This window comes from Glycine soja, chromosome 18, assembly GCF_004193775.1.
Source record: "Glycine soja cultivar W05 chromosome 18, ASM419377v2, whole genome shotgun sequence".
In the NCBI taxonomy this organism is placed as follows: domain Eukaryota; kingdom Viridiplantae; phylum Streptophyta; class Magnoliopsida; order Fabales; family Fabaceae; genus Glycine; species Glycine soja.
Window position 1 is genome coordinate 49,060,954 of NC_041019.1, and position 21,156 is coordinate 49,082,109.

At 31.5% G+C, this 21,156-nt stretch overlaps 1 protein-coding gene across 1 annotated transcript; it reads right to left on the bottom strand.

Annotated features, from left to right (window-relative positions):
* Positions 1–665: 665 nt before the first annotated feature.
* On the bottom strand, positions 666–18,726 carry LOC114394923. Its single transcript, XM_028356606.1, has 24 exons — positions 18,226–18,726; positions 17,176–17,247; positions 13,799–13,842; positions 13,384–13,495; positions 13,226–13,297; positions 12,756–12,818; positions 12,435–12,512; positions 12,243–12,335; positions 11,367–11,486; positions 8,882–8,968; positions 8,487–8,699; positions 8,328–8,375; positions 7,178–7,432; positions 6,650–6,756; positions 6,175–6,419; positions 4,904–4,972; positions 4,716–4,780; positions 4,213–4,382; positions 4,004–4,082; positions 3,135–3,390; positions 2,118–2,163; positions 1,773–1,881; positions 1,286–1,348; positions 666–905 (listed from the first exon to the last, which is right to left on the bottom strand). The coding sequence occupies exons 1-24, from the start codon at positions 18,544–18,546 to the stop codon at positions 825–827; spliced, it is 2,868 nt and encodes a 955-aa protein (XP_028212407.1). The 5' UTR covers positions 18,547–18,726; the 3' UTR covers positions 666–824.
* Between the last annotated feature and the right edge of the window lie 2,430 nt (positions 18,727–21,156).

A 21,156-nucleotide genomic window follows, 5' to 3' on the forward strand; every position in this document is an offset into this window, starting at 1 on the left:
CCTAGTGAGATTGACCTCACTTACCAGTGTGTGATCTGTCTTGTTAGTATTTATGGGCGCCCGACGAGGTTTTTTTACTGACATGATACCACATTGCATATAGGATTGAGTTTTAGTATATTTATTGCATAACGCTTGTGTATTGATTGATATTGATTGGTTGAGTGATATTGTGTTTTGATTCTTGAGTACGTGAATGATGTGAAAATGTGTGAGACGTGTAGTGTTGAGATGTGATGTTACGCGATAAGTGGTGGAATAACGTGAATTGTATTTAAGTAAGCTGTATTTCATTTATATGATATGTATATTTATGTTGTCGTGTTTCTCTCTATTAGTTAGGAATATGATAACTCACTCCAGTGTATTGTTTGTATTTAGATCCTGTGATGATCTTGAACTTTGTGTTCGTGGGAGCTGATGGTTAGGTAAATGGTTATGGAGAACCTCACATTAGAGGACACTGGAATACAATACTTTGATAGGATGTGACATTAAGATCCAGCGCTTATAGAGAAAATTTTCCAAACACAACCTTGAAACGATGGACTCTTAGCATCTCATGGACTAAAGTGAGAGTTTAGTCTGATTTCATCAATTGTTGATGACCCATGCACATGTGCTTCTTGCCATACAACCTCACTACCTTTTAAGGGTTCACCAGCTTTGTTGAAAACACATTTAGAATCTTTCTTCAAAGTCAGTTTAAGAAGATACAAACTGTATAATCACTTATTGCAATATGAATGTTATATGCTGCTGCACAATAACTTCAAGTGATAACAACATTTGATGAAACAATGGAAACATTCTTTTAGATAGATTTACATGGACCTTTCAGATGCCAAATCAAGAAGCTTACGGAAGAACTGATGAGGATACAACGGTGGCTGTTCTACTAGTGCCTGAAATATGCATAGAATGATATAGTCAGAATCATAAAATTGGAATATAGGTGTTTGTTCTGGTGTTGTGTCTCTTTACTTGAATAAAGATGCTTTAATTTTTTTTATATCCTTATTTTTGTCTTATTTTTATTTTTCTATTTGGTAGAAAGCTTCCTTTTGCTCCCTACACTTAAAAGTACGATTCCAATTTTATCTGCTTCAAGTTCATGTCATTTAGCCTTTGTGATATGCCAACCGGTTTTAGATGCAGTGTAGAATAAATAATGCCCCAGTTCAACCTCTGTGATGAAAGCTTACACTTGGTAAGTGCCTAGATAGAGGAAAATACACAGAAAAGATTATGAAATAAAAGTAATTATATCATAGCAAGAATTTACCTGATGAATCAGAACAGTGGAAGGTGTCATTCCAGGCACAGTATTTACCTCTATAATCAAAACCTACGAACATTGAAAGTTATCTAGGAATAAGATGATGACAAGTCACTGAAACACAATTCCTGTATGAGAAAGGACTACGTGATTTTTTTTTTTAATTTCAAAGAGTTGATGGTAACATTCTATTAAGCACAGACTCTCAATAAACTGCTATGCACTTAAACAAGGATGTATAGATTAGACAGTCTAGTCAGCATTCTAGCAGATCAGCATATTTTAGCTGAAAAAAGGGGGGAATGGTTGACAACAAAAGTAATTTTCATTTCAAATTTTCCACCTCTCCATTTTCTAGCTATTACAAAAGGAATAGCAAGTTTCAGGTTGAATCCATATTGCAAAAATTGTAACATTAACTTCAAAGAGACAACTTAAAAAACAAGGAAAAAGAGAATGGACATGGCATATTCCAACAAGGAATTCAACAAACCTCTCCACTGTCAACATTTACAAATGCATCAATACGTGAAAATCCTTCCAATTGTAGAGTGTTTGCAATCAGTTCAATGTGCTGTTTACATCTCTTCAAAGCATTCTCACTATAAAGAGAAGAGAAGAAAAGATAACTGTCATTCAAAATCAATTCAAAGAAAACTACAAAGAATTGAGTAGAAATAAGTAGGTGAACACAACATTGCACAGTGAAGAAACAATGATTTGTCAAACAGTATAACATTTCTGTAAACAATAATTACATGGTTGAACATGACACATATCCAACTAACTATAAATTATGAAATCTCCATTGATTTCCATAAGAAATTTCTTAACATACCTCATAATTGACAAGGGAGGCGGAGTCAGATTGATGCCAGTCCCACCTGCCAAGCAATATACAAGTATAGGAAAAAGAATGAACCATTGTGAACCGCTGCCATTATGACAAAGGTAGGAAAAGTACTAGAAAAATAGATAAGAGGCATTCACTTACACACACACTTTCCAGCCTCAAGGTCAAGGGGGTAATAACTCTCTCTAGGACACATTTGTTCCTAATCTTATCTTTCTTGTATTGTCTACTAATCAACAGTAGGTATCCTCGTAACCATTATACGTAGTTTGGATTACCTTATTATGCACATAGAATTAAAAAGCTTCACAGCACAGCCAATTATGCTCAAAGCATTTTCTTGAGTTTGATGGGCACCTAGCGATCACAAACTATTCTCAAAGCATTTCTCTGTTTCATTTACCTAGCTTGAAAATCATAAGTGTGACATTCCCATCAATCTCCCCATCATTTTGAAAGATGGATCAGAGAAACATAAACCATGCTACCCACGGTATGATTTAGTGTATGTTTAGTAATATTATTTTTGGGAAATAGTCGCTAAATATTTAAAAGTTTCTCAGAAAGCTAGTAAAAATAAAGTGATTATATCTTTACAATAAGTTGAACCAAACACCATCCCCAATTTTCACCTCTAAAAATTGCTAACTCAGGTATTTGTCCATTTGATCTTATTGAACTTACATAATACATACAATCTAGTGCATCTTAACTCAAAACCTTCGATTCGGGCAACTCTTAATTTTAGGATTTTTGTCATAAAAACCTTAAGCTTCACAACTCCAATACTCTATAGGAGCAAGGCCACTAATTTCTATCTTTATCCTGTAGTTTCTAAGTCTTGTCCACTTCAATTTAAAATCAAAATTACTCAAACTGAGATTGATTTAAACTATATAAGCTAAGAAAACATGAGTGAATATCATGCTAATTTCAATTATAATTTGTCCTTCTATAAATAAAGATTATAGTTAAATTCTAGGAAATTCTATGGAGACCAACCTTGGAACTTCTCCTCAAGTGACAAAATATCACCAGATTCCTTGACAGTTACACTAGGACTTAGCGAGTGCATTGATCCACGTTTTCCTATGACGCCAACAGTTATTTCTACCCATCTGCTGTGCCCTTTCCACGTGAGGCCATGGCCAGTTGCATCCTCAAATTTGGATGTCACAATTATTTCATCCGTCTCTATGAAAGGTTCAAAAATTAAGTATTCTGGAGGAGGGTTTGGCATCTCAATCATACCATGTGCCTGTACATTAATCAAAAGTACAAGAGCTGATGTAATGCATTGATGTTAATAGTATATTATACTACGGATGGACACAAGAATATTATAATTACATATCATGGCCACACCATTACATAGTCATTAGTTGGTATCATTTTTCAGCAATGCTTCTTCTCCTCTCTCTCTCTATATTCACTTTAAATTCTCTCTCTGTATGTATTACAACTATATTGAATGAGAGTATTTTTAAGAGATATTCTTCAACAAAAACGTTTTTAAAAGTTATTCTTCAAACCCGATAGTTTGTAGGGATTTTTCTTAACATATCTTATCTATTTCAATCTATTCTTTTTATCATTATTTTTAAATTGAATTTCAATATTTTTTTAAAAGAAACTATCAATAATAAAAAATGATTTTGTATCACAATATAAATTATTTATCATAAATCTAAAATATAATTCATATATTTAAAAATATTTATTTATTATGAATTTTAATTATAATATAATTTATATATTATAAATTTTAGTTACCTAAAACATTTATCTTGTGCATTGCACGCTTAAAATAACATTTCATCAACACATGAAATCTTTTTGATGATTACATGATGCTATTCCTTATCCTATACCTTTGATAAGCTATTTGGAGGAATTCTTAGTAGACAGTCCTCCAGAGCTCTGACATATATTGCAAGGTCCTCAGAACAGCTGAATGAAAATAGAATCAGCAAGTTGTAAAACATAATTCCTCTAATCTTCTGTAAGCATATAACAATATTTGATAACCTTTAATCACTGATATCACAAAAAAGAGATACTAACAAAGTAATAAATCTACCATAGTCTTGCGACCCCAGTTGAGCATCCATCTTTTGCTGGTTTGACACATAATGTTTGGCACTGTAGCTTCCTGGTGAGGTCATGCCATGTATCACTTATGGGCTTATTAGAGAGATCATCTTTTTGCCTGACATTCTTATTTATGGTAAGAACTCCCGAATTTGCAAGCTTTTAATAACAATATTAGAATGCAAAGTCAGAGAAACGTGTCACATTGTTGGAAAACTAACAATTTCAATGATGTTTCTTATAAATACAAGAAATTTGTAGCTGACAATTGCTAATAATTCTACCTATTGGTTTGAAAATCGATGACAAAATTAACCATAAATATTTAACTTCCCATAACTCCTACACTTAAAACATTCATAACAGTAGGAATTCTAAATTGTAGCAGTAAACTCTAATAATAGATACACAGGTATATTCTTAATACAAAGTGAGAAAAGTAATGTAAGAGGAGTGTTCTTTATATTTCACATTTAAATTAGGGACACATACATGTTTTATAGCCACAGATGTTGCAACTTTGTCCATACAAATCTTCGATGCCATTGCACCAGGACCTTCAACAGAAGATGCAAGAGAGAACAGAAGACAATACAAGTTAAACAAAATAAATAAATAAACTTGTTTAGAGGATACCATTGTACTTAATAGTCCCACGTAAGTGCACATTATAAACAAACCTGTGTAGGGAACTCCTTCAGCATCCAGCAAAGATTGAAGTGTACCATCTTCTCCAATGCCTCCATGCACTATAAGTAACAAAAGTAAGACATTGTAAAGACACACATTTCATAAATCTGCATTCCCGGAAAGTTTATCTATACATTTAAATTGAAACAACTGTTAAAAGAATGTGCCATATTCTTCCCAGTATCACTATTAGACAAATAACGAGGGACTTATAGACCACTTTAGAATAGATTACCATATGACTATTATTGGATTTAGTGTATGGTCAACCCTAACAACTTTTTCCCCTATAACCTGCTGCGGATCTACCTTAAGAAATGCTACTTGTGATTATCTTGAAACATTACATCAAATTGATGTTTGTCAAGATGATGCACAAGGCACACTCCATGTTGATACTGATAGCTAACTAATTAACTATGCATCTCCAACAATATATAAAATAATGAATATGAAAACATTTTATAATATATTGTTAGAAACTGACATTGGCAAGTGGATCAAGTACCAGCAGCTCAAATAGATAATGGACCTACACCTAAGTTTGGGAAAGTGTAAGTGAGAGGTGCTAGAGACGTTTGGCTGAAAGCGGAAGGGAAAAAGCATGTGAGTGAGGATGTGGTTAGTTAGACATCTAAGAAAGAGAGTGGAGGTAAGGGGGAATTCAGTTAGAGAGAGAGAGAGGTATGGAATGTTTTTGTGAACAAAGGAACTTTCCTATTGACAGGGGAGTGCCTCTGTAAAACATAGGCTTCGGGTGCATTTCATCTTCTGAGAATTATTCATTATTCATTTACTGTTCCATTTTTCATACTTGAATAATGTTATTCATGTTCAGATTAATATTGTTTTTGTGACTCAATGTGAGACTATACCAAGACTAAAATATGTTTTTGATTTTATAATTAGGTGAATTTTGTTTTGGTCATTAATAAATTTTTTCTTTGTACTAAGTCTTTAATAAAATAATAATTTTATTTTTTATCTTTGATATTTTAATTTAATCTTTGATAGATTAGCAAATTTTATTTTGGGTCCCTGATAAATTTTGTCCATTTGTTATTATTTTTTTTTTCAAAGGGACTAATACAAAATAAACAAAATTTATGAGGAATAAAAAATAAAATTGTTTTATTAGAAACTCAATTTAAAAAAGAAATTTATTAGAAAACAAATATAAAATTTAGATATTTATTAAGAATCAAAAACATATTTTAGCCAAAATACAATCACTTGAAAGCTCTTTTTTCGCTGTCAATACCTGCAATAAAAATTGTTGCTTGGACTTCCTTGGCTAGCTTGATCCACTGCCTTAACGAAAATTTTGCAGGCAGATCATCAGCAATATCAAACCCAGTAAACCAATTGTGGTCCTTCAAACCCTCCATAAGATCGTTCATTACTTTCTTCCGTAGGTCAGATGTTATTGCAGCCCGTTCTGGCTCAATTGCTTCCATGCATGCATCCAGTACCTCCTCAGTAGTATGTCTTAGCACAAGAGAATAACTGCGCACGAATAATTACAATATAATTATTTCATTCAAACTACATTATGAAGAGGTCACACACTCACATGCATGAATCACACAACTCAAATATTACTGATCATGGATTGAGTGCCTAAAAGCAAAAGCTAATAGTTGGAAGCCTAGGAATAGTTTTATATCAGTCTAACAACCATAAAATAAACAAGTTGTTCCTATATGCATATTTCAAAATTAAGGACAAATACTTACGGTAATGACAAAACTATTCTATTCATTACATCATCAGCCTTTTTTCCGATATCAACGCTAGATGCACACTCACTTGTAGGGGAAAGCAAACATGGAGTTACCTCAAGCTGTAAGAACAGATTTTAGTCTCTTACATATCATACGTATGGCATTAGTCTTTTAAAGTAGCAAATGCAATAAGTTTATAGAATATATACAACAGTTTTTACTTCTAAGTCATAGGTATAAGCCCTATATTATCTTGAAAATTATAAATTAGCTGCTAAAAAATAAAGCAAATTAAATAAAGCATTTATGAAAAAGCTTCTATTCTAAAATAACCCCTACTCCACTTAAAAATCAATAAATTAAGCGAACCTGGATAAGTGCAAAAGTGTCAAATTAATGCTTACACATTTTTTTTAAAAAAAAATTGTAAAAATAAGAACATTAATATTAAAGTTAAACGATACAATTAAACTTCAGCAGATAGGTTACCAAAGCATTATTTACAGTAACTTTAAAGTCTTCCTGATTGTGGACACTTACATCATGGAAGGCTAGCAAATTGAGCCAGACATTTGTACCACTCATAAGAGATACTTGCCGTTCTGATGTGTTACCTCCAAAAATGACAAACACTTTTCGAGTTCCTTCATGGCGAGAAAATGACTTGCTTTGTTGTAAGGATTTTGACCTGCTTGGAAGCTGACCTGATATACCACTAACTGAAGCAAGATTTGGAAATCGCAAGCAAGCATGGTGAATAATGCTTCTAAGGATGTTTGTATGAGAAAAACCAACCTGAATAACATATATAGCATTTTTCAAGTAGTGAATGATAAGAATTATCCATGCATAAATAAGAAAAACAAAAATAATCAACTTTATCATCTGGAAGTGATTTAACTGGTTGGTGTCATGTTTGTAGAACATCATGCTTTCAACATACAAGATAGCTTTACAGAACATTTAGTCAGCTAGAGATAAAGAAGACATCAGCCCACTTCTGAAAAAGGGTATTTGGACTTCAAGATACATTTATGTAACATTAGGTAGCTTCATTATAATCCCCATAAAAGGAAATAAGCAACTTGTTATGTCATAGAAACGTACTAAGATGAAAACAACAACAAACTCCTTCCCTCTAGGTGACATACTGAGATCAATTACATAAATCACATGATGCCATTGAGCTTGGTTAAAAACCAAATTAGATTCCTTTTGATGATTTTCTACAATGGTTTTCTTAGCCTCCCTGTACTTTTTATAGGGTTAAAAACCATGCAATCTACTGAGTTCACTAGTGCATCCAATGACCTTTGCATGTGCCCAAATTACTTTAATCGATTGTTTGTAATCTATTCCTTAATATTTGTCATGCCAATATCTCCTCATATACAATCATTTTGTATTTTTTCGTTTTTTTTGTTAAAACATATCCATATTAACATTCTAACCAAACCAACAACTAACATTTTTCGATAAAAAAATTTTCAACTATTTTCACTTTTTTTTCTCTTATTGTCCCTTTAAAGCTCAACATTCACTATGATGAAGTATAACTGGTTGTATAACAGTATGATAAAAGTTTCCTTTGAAGTTTGTAAGTACATTATGGTGCATAAAACCCCTAATGCCTTTCTTCATTTGACACACTAAGAAGAAAAGGTCAATTTAAAAGAAAATAAGAAATTACCTTAGAAGCTTGCTGAAATAGAAAACTGGTTTGTTCCATACCACTTATCTGAAACAAGCAATGACTTTAACATTCAGCACACTAGTGAACAAGAAACATTAGTAGTAAAACTGCTAAAGATATTATCCGTATTCTTTCCAAGGAAGAAAATCATCTCACCAGGTTAATGTCAGTGAATATTATGGTACCAGATTCAGTCCTTCCAAACTCACTTTCTGGTGATGGTGACAATTTGGAACTTGAATTTGGCAAAAACCATCCATCAATTCGTGCAAAATCTTGCAGGCAAAGCTGTTGAAATAACAGAGATGCTCCTTTGCGAATATTTTCAATTACATCCAAAGGAAACCGTGGTGGAGTGTGATAAGCAACCTGCAGATAATATATGCTTCATTTTATTAGAAAAACACTAGCCAGCATTGGTGAAAGCCTGAAACAAAATACTAAATAAACTGAAGGAAAAAGTCACATGCTGCACTATTTTTAAGATCAGCAAGCATGTGCAGTATATCTTGAGTGCATATAAACAGATTCACCCTACTACTAGTACTGACCTGTTGGGTTGGAAGGTACTTCCTGCGGTAATTAAATATTGCGTCATTTTCTTTCACATCATTTGCACCACGGAATTGAAGCTCCACCTGTTCATATAAATTACTCTATCACTGCTGAGTACGAAATATTTAATGGGCATGTTCAAATTGTTACAAATTTCTAAAATATTCTTAAATATAATATGTATGAAAATAGTAGAATATCCTAAAATTATAGTGTGTATGAATATGGTAGAACAATCTAGAACTATAATGTGTATGAATATGGTAGAACAATCTAGAACTATAAGTGCATGTATAAGATAGAAGAATCTAGAACTATCATGATACTAATTTATCATGAAAACTCTAGAAAGACCTAAAGTAATGTAGAAACATTCACCACCATTGAGAGGTTGGTGACTTGAGCCTATAAATAGACAATTGGTATGTTGTAATTGATCATCCAAGAAATCAATGACATAGTCTTCTTTCTAAAACAATTCTCTAAAACTATCAACTATCATCTAATCAACTACCAACAGTGGTATCAGAGCTACGTTCGGTCATACATTGTGCGTAGTTATATTACCTACCTACCATTCCAAAATCCTCCCAACTACTTCAAAAATTTTCTTTGTACTATTAACCCACTCCAATAATATTTTTTCTAAGCTATGGATAACACTACTCAATCGTCAACTATTTCTGTCCCTATCTTCAATGGTGAAAATTATGATTTCTGACGTGTTAAAATGGAAACATATTTTTCATCTCAAGATTTATGGGACATAGTAGAAGAAGACTTCAATGTTCTCGCGGATACTTCAGCTCTTAATGCATCTCAAGAAAAATAAAGAGAAAAATTTTAAGGCGTTGTTCACCTTGCAACAAGCGGTGACTGATCCAATTTTCCCAAGAATTATGGGAGTTAAGACTACCAAAGAAACGTGGAACACATTGCAGGAGGAGTTTCAAGGAAGTGTTAAGGTACGTGCCGTTAAACTTCAATCTCTAAGAAGAGATTTTGAACTATTGAAGATGAAGGAGTCTGAGACAGTTAAAGATTACTATTCTAAAGTTAAGAAATAGTTAATCAAATGAGAGCTTTTGGGGAAGATATTCTTGACAAGAAAATTGTTGAGAAAATTCTAATTACTATGTCCCAAAAGTTTGACCCAATCGTGACAATGATTGAGGAAACCAAAGATCTGTCCACTCTATCAGAGACAGAACTTGTGGGCTCTCTTGAAGCATATGAGCAAAGACTGTATAGGCATAAAAAAGATACACTTGAAAATGCATTCCAATCAAGATTTGAAGAATTACGAGCTATGCTCGAAGTCACAGAAATTTGCATCAAGGAGGAGTGTTGAAATTGCTACAAATTTCTAGAATATTCTTAAATATAATATGTATGAAAATAGTAGAATATCCTAGAACTATAGTGTGTATGAATATGGTAGAACAATCTAGAACTATAATGTGTATGAATATGGTAGAACAATCTAGAACTATAAGTGTATATATAAGATAGAAGAATCTAGAACTATCATGATACTAATCTATCATGAAAACTCTAGAAATACCTAAGTAATGTAGAAACATTCATCACCATTGAGAGGTTGGTGACTTGAGCCTATAAATAGGCAATTGATATGTTGTAATTGATCATCCAAGAAATCAATGACATAGCCTTCTTTCTAAAACAATTCTCTAAAACTATCAACTATCATCTAATCAACTACCAACAGGGCAAAAGACAATCATGATTGCCAGGTACAAATTGCTTGAGTAATTTCACATTGACATTGGCAACCACAGAATTTGAATATACAACCAATCCTAACTACTATCACTGAATTTTCTGTCATGAGTCATGTCCAATTTATGGCCTTGAATTGCATCTCATTATACATCATATTTGCAACAGTTGAAAATTCCTTTCATTTTATGTTTTTGAAACAGGAATTCAGTAGGGTCCAGTTTGACTCACCGGAATAAGAAGGAAAAGACTGGAATAATCATTATCTTTTGCATGTCTCATTCAGTCTAGAAAAGAATGACTAGGTAACTGATACGTGAAATTAGATAAGAACAGGAAAAAATATTGTTAATCAGCAAAATTACAATTCAGTAGGCATGGCGGTTGTGGCAGAAGTGGAGGTAGGGTGACGACATAGTATATTTTATCATTTTAGAAAAGACAATATATAAAGAAAATTAATCCAGTTTGAATGGAATGGCAATTCCATTCAATTTTAGAGGGAATAGAGAATTCCCCAACAAATGATTCCAAAGTTTTTCAAACACAGTTGTAGTCCATTTATGTTCCCTTTTTCATTCTCAGTTTCTCATCATGCACATTCCATTGAATCAAACAGCAACTGATACTTTCTTCTGTCTCAATATAGATACTCAGTCTCCTCTAAAATGATGTAAACAAGTAGATTTTACATTGCAGTGAATAAACAAGAAATGTCAAGGGAGAAAAGGTAAAACATACCTCAGTCGGAAGTAGTACAACAGGAAAACTATCTGAAGCAGATCCTACATCAAGGACAATGGCTGTAAACTCACTCCCACCTTCAAGATATATTTCTATTAGCACTTTATTGTCGATTCCCTATCACATAAAAAAATATCAATACCAAAAGTTAACATACTCCATTCCAAAACTATTGATGATTAAGAATAATACACAAAACTTGAAGAAATATTTAATACTACCCATAAGGCTGTATATATTTAATCTAAAATACCCTCATTTAATATCTATTTAAATCATGATTTAATAGCAATTGTTAAATAGGGGTATAGTTGGAAAAAAATAATTAACAACTTGAAATTTGTAAAACATAAATAGTTTTGGAACAAGAAAGAAAGGCTAAAACATTGATAATTTTGGAATGGAGAGAATATATTGTAAGAGATGTATAGTTTTTTACTTAAGCCATGTTTTTGGATAAACTTTTTAATAAGCATTTATATAGGATAAGAAACTAACAAGGTAAAATGAATTAAATATCTCTCATAAATTAAAGATCAACTTATGTACTTCAATTTTTATAGAAGTTTTCTCATCTAACTTTTTCAAAAGTTAAGATGCATAAGTTAATTTTAATTTAAGAAAAAAGTTTGATTCATTTTACTTTATTTTTTTTTCTTTTAGAAGTATTTATGGAAAAATTTATTGAAACAGGACCTTGATATACTTCTAGTCAAAATGTATTCCTCCTTAGTTTTCTCCATAATCATTCTCCTTGATTTTTCCATATATTCATATTATATACAATAATAATTGCGTCTGCATCTTAAATGAAAGTTGTCACATTATAAAAGTTTTTGGTCCCATTCAAGTGACAAATATATTGAAAAATACCTCAGACATAATTTCATTGGCTTTTACAAGAGAATCATTCACACCATATGCAACTCTAACACCAATGCTTGACCCTCCTCTTGTTGGTTTTACCTGAAGCATCAAATTTTATAACATCAATAAGCATAAAAAACTCCCTCACAATGAATTAACATCGAAACTCTAATGACAGAACTAAATCAAGTTCCTTACCACAACTTTCCCTGAGTCAGGGTCCAGCTGGTGCTTTTCAAACCATTCTGATAGTTCTGATTTCTTTGTTTCATACCCCTAGTTGATATCATATTAAAAAATAGTGCGTAAATAAGAACATCTGGATGAATAGATTTTAATGACAGAAAACACTTCAAAAAAAAATTAAATTGGGATGACATCTAACACCAAAAAAATATAGATGAACATTAAGAATGCAGCATCCACTTATCTAACAATAGCACATACAGACTTTTGTAACGCATAAATAGATATCATTACAAGGTGAATCAATAGCCTGCTTAGAACAACTTACAATACCTGAACTAAGAAACTGGGTACTGTTATGAATCCATGCTTCCTGAGCTCCAATGATGCTTTATGCTGACAATTATTTTAAGGAAAAAAATTAGTGCCAGAGGGACAGTCAAAGTCAAACCTAAGTAACAAAAGATTACTAGAGAAGGAAAAGGTGATAATCTTGCTGTATGTAAAGTAAACTGAGGAAGTCTCAATTTTTAAAGTCTCCATAAAGTTTTTCCCACGGACTTCCTCATATACCAAAATTAGCACCAAGATTTTGCATCCCAACAGGTATTAAGTTTTAATAATCTAAATCCTAAATAAGGCTTTCAAATTATTTAATTCTTAGTGTATGATGGTCATTAAAAGTATAGAATTAGAACCTAATCTAACTATGTTTGGTATGAAAATGTAAACCAATCTTAGATCTCAAATGTGTGCCTGCATTCCAGTTATGATAAAGAGAACACAATACATATGTCCTGTACCTTGTCAAATGCTTGGCAGCACTCCTTTGATCCTGTGCCAACAAATGGAACATTATACTTTTCCAGCAATTCCTATTAATATTTGTCACAGAGAAATACAATTCATAAATACACAAGTTCATTATATCCAAGAAGAATTCCTTTTATATATACTGCACCTGAATGCCACCATCTTCACCAAATTGACCGTGTATAACTGGAAATACTATGTCCACAGCTGTAGCTAGATGCTTTGCTAAATCAGACAAAGTCTGGAAACTTTGGGCAAGGCTGCAAATTCAACAAGTTACAATCTTTACTCTCATAATTTTAGATGTAAATTATTCTATATATGATATTTTTATGAGTATTTATTCCATAGAAGGGAAAATTTCGAAGAAGGAATTATTAGTAAAAATATTGCCGTTTCGGGAACATTTAACCACACAAATGATCTATGAAATCAATGAATGGTTATTCATTAACCTCTCGTTGAAAATCACTGACCAGATGTATGGTTGATTATTCCGAAGTTGGAAATAGTTTCACCAGAACTTTATTGTAATTTTTCATAATTTGACAGGGTACACTAACCTTTCAAGTTTAAAATCAAAATCAGCAGGGGTGTTGGAATATACCTGGAAAAAGAATATGAAAATAAGAATGGCTTGGATGGGACAAAAACCATTTCCTTTTCTTTTTAGTTGTTTTTACTGTTTCCATTTCACTTTAAAGGAAGTTATTGAAGGCATAGCCCTAGATGTTATTGCCTGTTAGTTTTAAATCAAGAATGCAATTAGTTCAGTAATAGATAGCTGAAACTTGAAACACACCTTGATGAAAAAATGCAAAGACAAAAAGTTATGCACCCAAAACTTGATAACTAGAACTAGAAAAAGGAAAACAACTTGCACATTTATAAGAAAACCAGAGATGTAACCAAACCAAATGAGAGATCATGGGATTACTGGGATTAAGCATGAGCATGAGTTATATGTAACATCTCATTTTTTCTAAAATAAATTAAAAAAATTATTTAAAAATAAATAGAGTTTTAGAAAAATGATGAGATTTTTATAATTAAATAAATAAGGAGAAATAGATTTATTAATTAAAATAATGATTTGAAAGAAAATAAAAAAAAATATTTTATTTATTCATTTGATAAGAAATAAAATAAAGTTCTTTTTTATAAAACAAATAAATAAATAAATAAATAGAGTAAATAATAAGTTGATAGTACTTTATCTATAAATAGAGACATAATAGGTAGTGCTTAGACTAACGATATTTCTCTATACTTTTTGTTCTTCTCAAATTCGTTTTTTCTTCTTACTTTTCAAAATTCTCTTTTCTCCCGCATACACTTAAATCTGTCTCAATAAAACGATGATTTTGGACTTGTTAAGTGTTGGATTGTCGTGAAATTTGAACACGAGGTTCGGAATTTATTTATGCACACATCCACCGTTGAGATTTTCAAGATAATGTCCATGGTGGAAGAAATGTCCCTCGTACTGAGCTTTCTCTTTTTCCGCATACACTCAAACCTATTCCAGTAAAATTATAATCCCGGACTCGACAACCGTTGGATCGTCGTGCAATTTGGACACCACCTTAGTAACTCATTTTTGCACAATCTCATCATTGGGATTTGCAACATAATGTTCTTGCAGAGATAAATTAGTCTCACACATTGACAATTAAATGGAAGCTACAATCTCTTTTCCTTCTCTCTAACGCTTGGAAACTCTAACAGAGCAAACTGGAGAAAAACTTGAGGAATCTTAGGAAACTGTTAGAGATGCTGCAATCACTGATGGACTACACACGTGAGCCCACTTAGAGGTAAGGGATGACTTTATCGCAATTAGGGTTAGAGTGAACATGTGTAGGGATCCTTAGAGAATTAAATTGGGGTTTATTTTGAGATGTTTATAGAATTATAATTTTTCTTTATGATTATAAATACAATATTGTTGTGTTTGATGGACCAATTGATGTTTTGATGCAAATTGATTGATAAACTTGAGTGCTCTTAGTATTTTCGTGTTTTTGACCTATGATTTTGATTTATTGATTTTAATATTGTGTGGAATTGTTTGAAGGATTTTACTCTCCATGTTGTGAGAAACATTTTGTATAAATTGTTATATTGAGATTATGAAATGATGATTCAAATTGTGAGTAAGTGACAAATTGAACTTGTGATGAATGGCGAGATACATGTGTATTGAGATGTTATATGTGTTGAGTTGTGAATTATGAACTGTGCAATCACATAATTGTAAGACACCCTTTAAGGGCGACGAGTTTTTGTGTGACGAGTATTGTGATGGGATCCACTGTGGGAATCCAACGAGTTGAATCATTTTGAAGCACAACGAGTTAAAATGATTTTGAAAACAATTGAGTTGTTGTGTGTATTGCATATTCATAGGCAAAGTGTATATGATTCATGAGGTGTGATAACATGTTAAATTAAGATTATACCATTGTGATTGAGACCGAGTGTATGTGATAAATTGAGTATCTATTGACTTGTAATATATATGTGCATTGAGATGTTGTGTGCACTGAGTTGAGAGTTATGAATCGTACAATCACACGATTATAAGACCCTTTAAGGGCGATAAGTTAATGTGCGACGAGTATTGTGATGGGAGCCACTGTGAGGACCCGACGAGTTTAATCACAAACGCGACAAGATAAAATTATTTTGAGAACAATTGAGGAGTTGTGTGTTTTGTACAATTCATAGGTGGAGTCTGTGTGATAAAATGTTTTTTTATGTTTGACCTGAATTAGGAGGGAGAGGCTCTGACGGATTCTTTGGAGTATAGACCTTGGGGTTAAATACACCCAGTTTGAGTGCTCCTTTAAGCCTGTGCTGATCCCACATGGTTGGAGCATTCTCACAAAACAACGTGACCTTGACTGGTCTCCCTATGATTTAATTTACCTAGTGAGAGTGACCTGACTTACTAGTGTGTGGTTTGTCTTGTCATGTACTCCTAGGTGCACTACGAGATTTTTCACTGACATAGTACCACATTACATATAGGATTGAGTCTTAGTATATCTATTACATAACGTTTGTGTATTGTTTGATATTGATTGATTTAGTGATATTGTACTTGATCCTTGAGTACGCGAATGATGTGAAAATGAATGAGACGTGTTGTGTTATGATGTGATGTTACGCGACGAAGTGGTGGAATGACGTGAGTTATGTTTAAGTAAGTTATATTTCGTTTATATGATATGTATATCTACATGTTGTTTTGTTTCTCTCTATTGGTTAGGAATGTGATGACTCACTCCCCGTATGTTGTTTGTGTTTGAATCATATGATGATCTCGAACTTTGTGTTTGTGGGAGTAGATGACTAGGTGAATTGCTTAAAGGGATCTTATGCCGAAGGACGTCGGGACACAGTGTTGTGATAGGATGTGACATTGAAGCATGAGTTTTGTTTAATTACATGATGTTTTGAGAAAAAAATGTTTCTGATAAGTTTTATTTGGTAACAGTGAAGTGAATGTGAACATTTTACTCTTTTAAAATCCTTTTATTTAAATGTATTTTAAAAACTTTTAATTAATTCTAATTTCTTATTCTTTTTATTGTTAGTACATATATGTGTGGGATAAAGGGTGTCATATTATATATTATTAAAACATTATTAAGTTAGAAATGCACATTTATAGTGATGATGTTTTTGAGGAATATGAAAGTAATGAGTAGACCAAAGAACAAACTTATTCATCAACTACTATATTGCCTAATTTAGCATAGACAGTGACTTGTTCGAATTTTATATAGTCCAATTGATCGTTATATATGAGTTTAGCCTTATTCAGATCAGAGTTTCTCACATTTCTATTTACCAATCCACTTAGTGAAAAACTGTAATTCAAGAGAAAGAGAGCTCATGCAGCACGATTTTGGGAAGCATGCATTATACTAACCTGAGCTGAAGAAATTGCAAATGCATTGAGATTGCAATCAATGTAATAGCAACTCACGTGTAAATCATCCCCCTGTCAGATAAAAGGAAAATAAAATGAGACTATTAAATAAGAAAGAAATAAAGAAAACAGAAAACACCCTTCAGCTGTTTCCCAAATTAGCACATACATTCACACAAGAACCATCTCTTTACACACCTAAATAACCATACCCTCTTCTTTTTTTCTTTATTTATAGCAAAAACTGCTTGCAGCTCTTTTTTGTTTCTTAAGGATGAAAAAAATTAGAAAAGGAAAAAAAAAAACAGCTCACGCATTTTGTCTCAAGAAGTAAAAAACAAGAAGAAAGAAATGGGAAGACAGAGTAAACCAAGGGACAATTTCTCTCAGAATTGCAATATAGTACTGCAAATTCACTTACCAGTTACCACTGTTTCCTACAACAGCTTTCAAACACAAAATACTGACACCAAAATTATAACTTAGAAGTAAATTAAAGAAACAGCATAATTAACTTGTAAGAGTTTGATTTTTAATCATCCAAAACATAATAAAATAAATTTAGCTAAAATGATCTCATTATAAAATTTCATCAAATTATAAATTACTATATACCGTAAAATTGTTGAATTTCATAATAATTACTCACTAAGTTTAATTTCTATACATTATCCAAAAACATAATTAATAAAAATTTTAAGATAATTATTATTATAAAATTTAACAAATTTAGCCTAATGAAAGACTATAATTAAATGACATCATAAAACTTGAATTTAATTGATATGCACTTATAATATGAACCAATCATAATTACTTTCTACACCATTAATCAAAATGTCACATGTTTGAGTGTTATACAAACTACCTTAAAATCACACCTACCATGAAATCAATCGTATAGCAATTAAACTCATACACTATTCACTCTTACTTTAATTTTTTTTTATAAAGTGATTTCTAATTAGTCAACGGTATAAAAGTCTTCACAATGAACGGTACAGGAATATTAAATTTGAATAAATTAAATTCCAAAAGAAAAATGTGTGCCTGCAGGTGATCAAGAACTGATCTAGCAGAATTGAGGGAAATCCCACGCTCAGCAGAAGGACCTCCACATATGAGGCCCACCTTCAGCACCCTCCCTTTCTCCCTCCCCTTCTCAACCACTCCACCACCAACCACCGCCACCTCACGCGCGGAAGCACGTGGCACGGCAGCGACACGTGCAGCATGGCACGTGCTGGCCTCGTGCTTCTTCGACCAGAAGAGCTTGACAGAACTACCTCCGGGCGAGGACAACAGCGAGCAGGATTGAGTCTCGCTGTGGCGGAGAAGGGTGCAGTTGCCGGCAAGTGATGACGTGGCCATGAAATAAAGAGTGGAGTGTTGCTGACTTGGTGTGAATGTGTTAGAGTGAAGTGTGCGTTAATTGTGTTTTGAACATTTAATTTATCATCGTAATAAGTAACAAGGTTTGTTCGAAAGGCATCGTGTGCCAACAGGAAGAAGCCAAGGAGAAGATGATTACAAGTGGTGCAAGTTGGAAGTACGACAGAAAGTGTTTTTTGTTTCGGACGGCAACACACAAAAATTAGAATTAATTAATACGAGTGCACCTTGATGATGATAAAATATTCATGTGATAAGTTATTATCAAAATGATGTTTTCTTTTAGAAAACTATCAAGATGATGTTATTCCACCAACTTTGAAGAGAAAATAGGTTATATGTTAGAAGTATAAGTATAATGCAATTTTATATTATCTTTTAGTTATGTATTTTTTTTCTTTGTACGAGATCATAATTTATAAGTGTTTTTCGACTTATCAAGAGGAAATTCAACACATCATGAAAATTGAATATAAATTCTTTTGTTAAATAATTTATTTTTTCATATGTGAATGTAACAAGACATTCAATCCTTTAGATTAATCACAAATTTTATTTTTTTAATTTTTTTAATTTTTACAATAATATTAAAATTAAAATTGATTTCTAATAAATAAAAAATATGATTTTATTATTTTCCATCCTTCCCCTTCATGTTTCTCCATTTCAAATAGGTTTGTGAATGTTTTGTTGTTCTCCAATTCCTTTTTACTGTTAATAGGAGAAATGAGTGTCCAGTTAATTAAAGTTAGTTTTTTTTAATGTAACAATAGATTAAGTTTTAAGCATAATAGTTGTTTAAAATTTATTAAACAGGACCTCTCATGTTTACCGTAAGCAGGAAAGGATCCAAATTCATTTGTGAATGTTAATATTCTCGCACTTAGAAACATAAACTCATAAAGGTCATATAAAATTTATTATACACATAAGAGTACACACTCTCCCTTTCCCTTGTACATATATCATTGTTAAAATTAGGTGTAATCTTAAATTTTTCTATATCATTGTTACACTATTTAAATCTTTTTATAACATCCGTGACTTTTAAAACTTCCACTTCATCTCTGTATTATAAATATCTAAGCTTAATTTCATCCCTTATTCTAACTCTTTGGGGGATAAAAAAGTTACTCTATTTACTAAATGCAAGGGCTAAAAGTGCAAATTTTTAAAGTTAGAAAAGTAAACAATGTCAATTTTACGGGATGAAAAAAAACTAATAACTCTAATTTTCAATATCATAAAAGACAATTAATTAAAAGGTAAGTTGATTTTTGAATACTATCATTAAATTTTTAAAAAAAAAACTCATAAGAGTTTATATTATTAAACTTATTATATTTAATTTGTATTATAATGTTAATTTCTTAGCCCTTCATTATTGCTAACATTTTTATAAAATATTGGCTTAAATATATTTTTAATCTTTTAAATTTGAGTAATTATTTTTTTAGTCCTTAAAAATATGATTTTATTGTCCCTCGAATTTTAGAAAAATTACTTTTAGTTTCTCTTATTTTTTGTTAATGGTATAACAATTTATCGAAAATTTTTCACAATCAAAAATGTTTTTTCTTAATTTAATTTCTTGAAAAATACAATTTAAAATCACTAGAATATGTAAAAAATTGTCATAATTTCACATTTATGTTATTATTTTTTTTCTTTAAAACTGTCATGAACAAAAAGAAACTATAATTTTTCAAAAGTTTAAGAGGCTAATAAAAACAAATTTTTTTAAGACTAAATAAATAGCTATTCAAATTTAAAAGATTAAAAGCATATTTAAAGTTTAAAATATTTTACAAAATAATTAAGCAATGTCTTTTTTATATTATTTTGTGTACAAGAAAAATGGTAAATGAGAAATGACATTATAATTCCACCGACAAAATGCTAATAAACACAATTCAGAAACTTCTACAAAATTAAAACATGAATAACTTCATTCAAATTATCTAATCTTGAGCCTCACAAGATCTTAAATAGAAATGCCTATGCGGTTTGTTATTCTCTTTTGTTTGTTCATATTAGTTGATTTGATTCGCAGTATCAAATAACATGTCATTTGTTAACTTAAATAACAAACATGTCATTACAAATAGCAGAAGCCAATACATACACACACACAATATATATATATATATATATATATATATATATATATATATATATATATATATATATATATATATTTATTTTGTGTGTGTGTGCAGTGATCTTCTTTTCTGTTGTTATTTTAAGAAATGCAAATCATTATTTTACAATATGACAGTGAAGCAGTTGCTGCCGTCTCGTAAGTAATGGAGTGTCGGGAAAGAACGAGAATGAGACCATTTTAATTATCCAACACTTTGGAAATTTTATCGTGAATTGAGGTACGTGTACCAATTATTTGGAGTTAGGTTTCAATGAATATAATACTAAGGTAGGTGCAAAATGACTCAAACACCACTTAATCACAATAAAAAATAGTTGATAAAAATGTGAATAATATCAATGCTAGATATTTAAAGGCTTAATGTCAGTTTTTATCTATTAAATTTTATTTTTGTTGGTATATCAAATTTTAAAAGTTTTACTTTC

Coding starts and splice junctions, on each gene's coding strand:
- LOC114394923 (XM_028356606.1), bottom strand. CDS start 18,546: ATGGCCACGTCATCACTTGCCGGCAACTGCACCCTTCTCCGCCACAGC. Junction 8,969..11,366: donor TTGTACTACTTCCGACTGAG/GTATGTTTTACC, acceptor TTATATGAACAG/GTGGAGCTTCAATTCCGTGG. Junction 3,391..4,003: donor CTCCAAATAGCTTATCAAAG/GTATAGGATAAG, acceptor ATTAATGTACAG/GCACATGGTATGATTGAGAT.